The 7,500-nt window shown below is 33.1% G+C and overlaps 1 protein-coding gene across 2 annotated transcripts in view; it reads right to left on the bottom strand.

Annotated features, from left to right (window-relative positions):
- Nucleotides 1-7,500, bottom strand: part of LOC119574935 (RING finger protein 141-like) — a 23,218-nt gene that overhangs the window by 42 nt on the left and 15,676 nt on the right. The window contains exons 5-8 of one of the 2 annotated variants that reach the window (XM_037922223.1): nucleotides 7,322-7,493; nucleotides 6,960-7,038; nucleotides 6,314-6,563; nucleotides 1-4,440 (exon numbers count right to left, since the gene is read on the bottom strand). The exon at nucleotides 1-4,440 is cut by the window's left edge and continues 42 nt beyond it. In XM_037922223.1, the coding sequence (XP_037778151.1) occupies nucleotides 4,281-4,440; nucleotides 6,314-6,563; nucleotides 6,960-7,038; nucleotides 7,322-7,493 (661 nt within the window). In that variant the 3' untranslated portion in view covers nucleotides 1-4,280. Of the gene's footprint in view, nucleotides 4,441-6,253; nucleotides 6,564-6,959; nucleotides 7,039-7,321; nucleotides 7,494-7,500 lie in introns of both variants that reach the window. The other variant, XM_037922221.1, reaches the window with a different exon arrangement.

Below are 7,500 nucleotides of genomic sequence, written 5' to 3'. Positions count from 1 at the left end.
AATAAATTCAGTGAACTAAAATAATGAAATGTCTTTGTGTTCTGTATATAGCATTTAGCAGTTGCTAAATTTGAGCCTACTGCCATATTTTTTTTGTATTACAGACATAAAAATAAATAACTTTAAAATAAGACAGAGGGAGTGATATCATAAATATACAGTATACTTGACATATACTCAATTGTATAAGTGCAAGAGTGTACAAATATGCACAAGAGTTCATGTGTACACCCTGAGTCATTTTGTGTCCATAATACTGCCCTCAAAAAAATGTCTTTTGTTCACTCATGTTCTGTGTCATTTCCTGCTAAGAGAAAAAACGTGAAATGTAGCATGGACAACAGAGCTTTCAGGCTCCTGTTACAACTGCACCCCTAAACTGAATTCTTATCCATTCCTAGTGATAAAACTTCAAGCAATGAATACACTTCAAGAATTCCAATGTTAAAAGCATTTTAAATCTATCTCTAAAAGATGAAATTAAGATACACATGAATTCTTACTTTGATCTAAAATGGTACAAAGCATAGTCTATCGTTACTCTTTAATTTTTTTTTATCTAATGCAAACTTTAAAATATGTTAAGCCACACTAAAGCACATACAGTACACCCCAACAAGAGAAGTGTACAATGAGTGTACATTTAGAATAATTCTGTATAGCAAAAAAGTTTCAGATTGTCAACGAATGTTCCATTTTGCTTGAAATGTCCAATAAATAGTCTCTACATATTACTAAATTACTGGAAAACCTTGATCTTTCAATAAATATAAGTGCAAGAATGTTATCACTTCACACTTCATAGTGCCCTGGTCAGTGCATGGAAACTTACACTTCAGCATCAATACTAGTCTCCATTTGTCCTAAAAAAAATCTTTGCATATTACCTGATATATAAACTCCACCATGAGCATTTTAGTGCTACATGTAGACTAGAAATTGACAATGCCTCTAACATATTGAAAGTGTGTGGCTGAGGCAATAGTTAAAGAATACAAAGTACACCTAACTTTATTGTCTTATAATAAACAGGAGGATATGGCACAGTCTAAGGTTCTGGGATTACTGGAGTGAAGGTGAGCAAGAGAAAGATTTAAAATTTGAGTAACAGCACTAAGTATAGAATGGTAGGGGCCATTTGAGGTTATGTATATATTTAGGTGTTCCTGGAATATGTTTAAAGCTAATACCATCTGTAGGTTATAAAATTATGTTTCTCATCCATATTGCAACGACTACATCAATTCTACTAATTCTTTTACTCTTAAAAATCTTGAGTTAAGTGATCAGTATCCAGGAGATTTACTTGGGCAAAAAGTATGCCATAGTATTCCTGAGTACTATTCACCATAAAAATTACTCCATTTCTACGTTAAATGTTTCAAAATGAACAATCCATTTAGCTGCCTTCATGTCATAGATACACAACAAATTTTCTACTTCCACTGGCATGTTAATGAAGTGACACATTTGTTCCCCATTGTGCATCAAGAAGTGTCTTGGTCGTAAATTAAATGAATAAACAGATTAAAAATATTTCTTTTTGTTAAGGCCATCCTTATAGAGCTTGATCATATTTCACTGCATACTGAAAATAAGAAATAAATATTAATTTCTGTATTCCAAGAATCAAAAAGAAAAAAGTAAATTACCTAAATGTTAGATGTTTTCATATACATATTTAATGTTAGCATTTCTACTTTAATAATCTATTCATTGGTATCAGATAAACATAACGACCAAAGCCTGGGGCACCACATACAAAAAGAAAAGAAATAAAAAATAATTCTAATTTTATTAACAGTTCAACTCCTCATTATTTACTACCTGTATTACAGATATTTGTAGCCAAGCTGTCAAGAAGCCCACAGAATAATAAAATCTGTTAACATTTCTTTAAAGCAAATTCACATTTTGTAATGTCTATTCCACTTGTGCTAAATAATACTATCCACGGCAACCATAAGACCTGTGTGTGTTGAGAAATCATGAACACAACAATTCATATGTTCTTAAGTTTCAATTCCCTTTAAAACATTCCACAAGACCAAAAAGCATGTTAAAACCATATCACATCAACTATTATTCATATGAACCAACTCTATCTCTTGATTAATGACAGATAAACACATCAATAGCAAAGATTATATACCCCCCCCCAAGTCACAATTTACGTCTAGAAATAGAGGATGCTTTTAAATCATCAGTTTTACATTCTTTACCACATCTAGTCAGGACTTACAATTAGTCTTTATATGTAAATCTTACTGAAAACAAAGACTACATACATCTATAAGGTTCCTTTATACACTTGAAGTTATACCTAGAGCACAAAATTAAAGAAACCTTTGATATACAAAAACACTAACTTTTGGAGAGTCACAGGGCCTTTCCTTACACCACTGTGTTCACCCATTTCATCCTGTGTTTGAACCATGCCCACTACAAAGGAATCAAGAAGTGTGATTTTAAGTAGGTACTTCAAAGAAATATGTTCCTCAAGCAAAGATAGTTACAATGTATTCTTATCTCCAGGGACACATGATTAGGCCATACAAAAAGAAAATATTTGGTTAGCATTCCCTTTGCCCAAATAAATCTTCTGTCATTACAAAAAAAAAGAAAAGAAAAGAAAAAAATATATATATGCCAAAAATGCTGAGAATCCTATTCATACAGCCAGACAGGCATGTATCAAGTACCAATGTAAACTATCTGTGGGGTTGAGACCTTAACCCATCAAAAAATATATATAAATAAAATAAAATGCATAAAAATAACGAATGTGATTTGGCTTAGATTGAAAGGTATACTATCCAAATATTTTTTTTCTTATATAGCCTTACTATCAAACAAGTTTCCTTGCATATTCACTGCAACAAAGCATTACTTGACATAGTATCTGATGTCCTAAAACTTTGTATTTATGAAGACACTCTCAATAAAGCAGATACAATATATCCAGCTTAATCCTGAGTCTGATAATACAGAATAACAAATTATATAAGCACAATGCCATAGCTCTTCATCTGAAAATTACACACTGAATTTCCATAAACTGCTAAATGCATGACTAGATGAATAAAACTATTTATTACAAGTAATATTAATGTATTTGGTATGATGCTTCCATTATACATTTGCATCGATTATTCTGTATAAAACTGTTAACTGTATCCGTATAAGGGGCTAAAAATACACATGCATATATATATATATTTACATATTAATAGTACAGTATTTTTTGCCATAGCAGAGTCTGCAGGCAAACTATGAGCCAGTAAAGGAATTTTCGTCGTCAAGTTCACAGCGACATGTTTGAATTGCACAAATGTGAAACGTAAGTGAGGCAAGAATGAAAACTCAGGATTAAGGGAAAACAATAAACACAAACATGTAATGTGAGGAAAAGCATATGTGGATAATCTTGCTTTGATTTTTAGTCCTGTAAGAATCTAATGCCAGATTGCTTGGCATTTGGAGTGTCATCCTTTCCCTATAATAAGTCTACACTACACGGTCATTATGACAGCTCAAACTTAGCATGATTTTGAAGCACTGGATTAAACAATTGACCTCTTGTAAGTTAACTTTACTAATCTCCACCTGCTGCATTTTGTCTTGGGAAATGGGAATGCATTTTTTTTTGTCCATATTATAGTTGTAATAATATCATTAATAACATCTATCATTCCGAGATTCTCAATTTACAAAGACTTTTCTTTGAGGCACTTGGAACTCAGAGCCTTTTCTTCCTGTGTATTTATTCACTCATTTATTTATCTATATTTTCAAATGAAACATTTCACACATCTCCACACTGTTATAACATCACAACATTTGGACACATCCTCAAAAAAGTCCTCAATTGTGGTAGAAGAAAACGCATTGTATAATTTTCCTTTGCTGTTGTTTGCTCTCCTGTGGTACTATACACTTTCGAACTAGTATACACCTTGTCTTCTTTTTCTTGAAGTCAAAATCCTTTATTATGCCAGCTCTATTAAATCAGGAATATCTAGCTTATACTCTTCCACAGTGTTTGGTATTCTCTATGACTGCCACTTAAAAAAAAAAAAAAAAAAAAAAAAAAGTTATTCACAATGACTTAGAGTGACTATGTATTGTAAAATCTGTACTTAATGCACTGTATTTGCTATTTACAGTTTCAAAGAAAAAGAAAATTCAGCATCATTTTCTACAATCCCTAGTTGGTTTTTATTCCTCTTATTCATTCTAGTTCGTTTATGCTCTCTTCCTTTCTCTCCTTCTTCAGCTTTTTACATGGGACTCTGAGCCTTGTCTCCCGCTAAGCCGATCAACGTTCTGCGGATCTCTTCGTTGACCTGGTCGTCGTCTGGCACTTCCGACAGCACCCAAGTGTCGTCTGTACTCTTCAGTGACTCACGACACACAGGGCACGTCTTATCCACAACAGACCTGTTAGGGGATTGATCAAAATAAAGGAAATGTGATTGGGTGTCAAACTTCACAGTTTACAAAAGTATGTTGAAGGAAATGGCAAACCCACGAGAAGTAACTTTAATTGTATTTGGAGTCAAGGTTATCATTGTGATTTTATTCTCATTAATGTTAATGAACCATCAGCCTTTTGTGAGAAACTATATCATTTTATTTACATGAAGAAGGATATCTGTGTTAGTATTAATATATATCATATGTATACACATATATATACCCACAAACACACAGTGCATTTCTTAGTATTTAAGGAAATAACAATGTGGCTAAATCTATTTCTACAAGGAACATTTTTTTTTTTCCCCCATGAAATGTCAACATTTCAATCTGCATGTGAATGAAATTACTATCAAATATGCAGAAAAAAAGTATTTCTAAATCCAAAAATCTTATTCATTCTTTACAAAGATCACCTTTATTTCATCATTAATGCTATATCTTCATTGATATATCTTAGCATCTGAACATGAATTTTGTGTATTTTTCTCAGCTATTCAATATAAGCTAAGTTCTAAACATTTTTAAAAGTATTTTCGTGCCAGCATCGTGCGAGTACTTCTATGCCTGTGTAAATATGCAATATTTATAACCTGAAATAAGAATGGTGAATACTCACAAACTGCCCAAAAATAAAAACAAAAAAAAAGAAAAAAGAAAAAGAAAAACTATCTATATTACATCTCTGTACTATATATCTGTAACATTTTGTTATAAAAAAAAATATATATTAATCAATCAATTTGTACAGAAAATCCTTTAGTCCTACAGAGAGCCATTCCTCCAACTGGCAAGATTTTATAACTCTTAAAATAAGTGTTGTTTACTAATAATATCCTCGTCAATAAACAAAATCAAACCAACTTGCCTGTTACGATGTTAGGAAAATAGTTACTCAAATTTGCTGGGTTACGAAAATGCGCCAAGTGCAAGACAGAGCAAATGCAAACAAGCTTAAGTGACACAACATTAATTTTATAGAACATCTGAATACACAAAGAGGTTAACAGTTATTAGAAAATCACAAAGAGTTAAACAAACATTAGATCAACATACATACACATACTATTAGTACTAGCCTTTAATGTCTACACAGCAAACTGGAAGTCTCTTCTTGGGTCTTTTTCCCTTTACTTGGGCACTTAGTCATAAAATTTAGCTATATATAATTTTTTTTCCTTTCATTTTAACAAGGAAAAACACAGTTCCCTTCACACTCAGTACTGACTTCTCTTGGTTTACAGATAGATGCAAAGTTTAAAAAATAGTTACTTTTTAATCATACTTATGTCTCTTAATATACTTCTGTCTTCCTCATCTAACTTCGAAAGTAACAAAAACTTAATTAATTGAAAAGCAGCAAGCAAATATAAAATATGATTTATTCATGCTAACAGAAAATCAGAATGGTTACATTAAACACAAAACCAACAATAATGATGAACAGTATAAATGATGACAGATGACTTAATTATGAGAACAGTTAAGAACAGAGAATCACAGAAGTAATCAAATAAGAAAAACCATATTGATATGCCTTCAAAGCAGCAAATTAAACAGAATAACAAGTAAACAAAAATAATATTCCTAAGCTCAGTAAATATAACCCCAGAGAGCCTTCCATGATTTACCACAAGTGCTTAGATAAGGTGACCAAATGCAAACACTGAATACAGAGAGAGGCTTAGTGTGTGCAAGGCAAGCAAGCAAAGCATTTTCAGCAGAAGATATGAGGGTTCAAAAGCACCCTGCAAATCGACATTCTCTCTCTTACATGGAGTACACAACACTGCTGGAAGTACATTCTTGAGAGGAGGGGCTAGCATATTCCCACCATTGCTCGATGCAGGGGAGGCAGTAGGCGTGGGCGCAGGGGAGGATCACATCCGGTCGTCTCTCCAGACAGATGACGCATTCCTCCAGACTCGTTCCGTGGGTTCCCGTGGCGCCGTCGCTTCGCAGGTCTTCCTCTTGCAAGGGGTTCTCTGTCCCGCCCTGGAGCTCCTGCATCCTTCCTAGGACCATCGACGCTGCCATAGTGGGAGGGACAGACACTTCCTCGCTCCGCACGCGTGAACTGCCATCTTTGGAAAAAGTACAGAAATATATTATTAATTTTTTTGAATTTTATTGCACATAGATGGCTTTACAAGTGCTTACTCACTGAACTCACCTGTTGCAGAAATTGAAGGAATGGGGATATCACCTCATATCCCCATTCCTTAAATTTTTGGAACATTCTTTTATTTCATCTAATGCTATTAACATCATTACTATTCTTACTTACTATGGGATTATTATAATGTTATCATCAACATCAACAACAGAAAGAAATTAAAAATAAACATCACTTCAAAAATCAAGGACAAGGGATGTATATAATATGGCATCCTGGCATCAAAGGGATAACCGTTTCAGTACTACAATTTGATGCAAATCCTGTAAGGTTGTTTCTCAAACATCAGTGCAAATGAGCTTACCTGCAGAATCGACACCAAGCATGCCTTCAACACCACCTAAGGAGCCACCTGTGCACTCATATGTTATACGACGGAATACCTGAAAAAAAGAAAGAGAGAAAATAAAAGAAAGAAAAAAAAGAACACTGTATAAAATGCTTGAATTTCCTCATATGAATCAAGCCATATCATTTAGATTTTTTTCTAACATTTCTCATGAATTACAACAAAATATTTTCTTAAAATTTCAAAAAAAAAAAAAAAAAAAAAAAAAAAAAAAAAAAAAAAAAAAAAACCTATTATAGCTTCACTAATCAGACATTTACGAATAAAATTCACATTCCATGTAATCATGTCAATGTACTTTCAATTGACACACACACCTGTAGGAACTGTCGTATATTGAGAAGCCTGTAAGACTGGACTTTATTCGTCGATGTATTGAGTTTCACACATGCAATGCGAACTGTTGCTTTCCAGAATATCGTGGAATCTGTACCTTTCTTCACAGCAAACACAAGGACGTGACCCTCGCTATCTTTGTACTCTCTACATCTGTTTG

The sequence above is a fragment of the Penaeus monodon genome, chromosome 7, assembly GCF_015228065.2.
Source record: "Penaeus monodon isolate SGIC_2016 chromosome 7, NSTDA_Pmon_1, whole genome shotgun sequence".
In the NCBI taxonomy this organism is placed as follows: Eukaryota; Metazoa; Arthropoda; class Malacostraca; order Decapoda; family Penaeidae; genus Penaeus; species Penaeus monodon.
The sequence above is the reverse complement of the archived record's forward strand: the minus strand, read 5'-3'. Positions and strand labels throughout refer to the sequence as shown.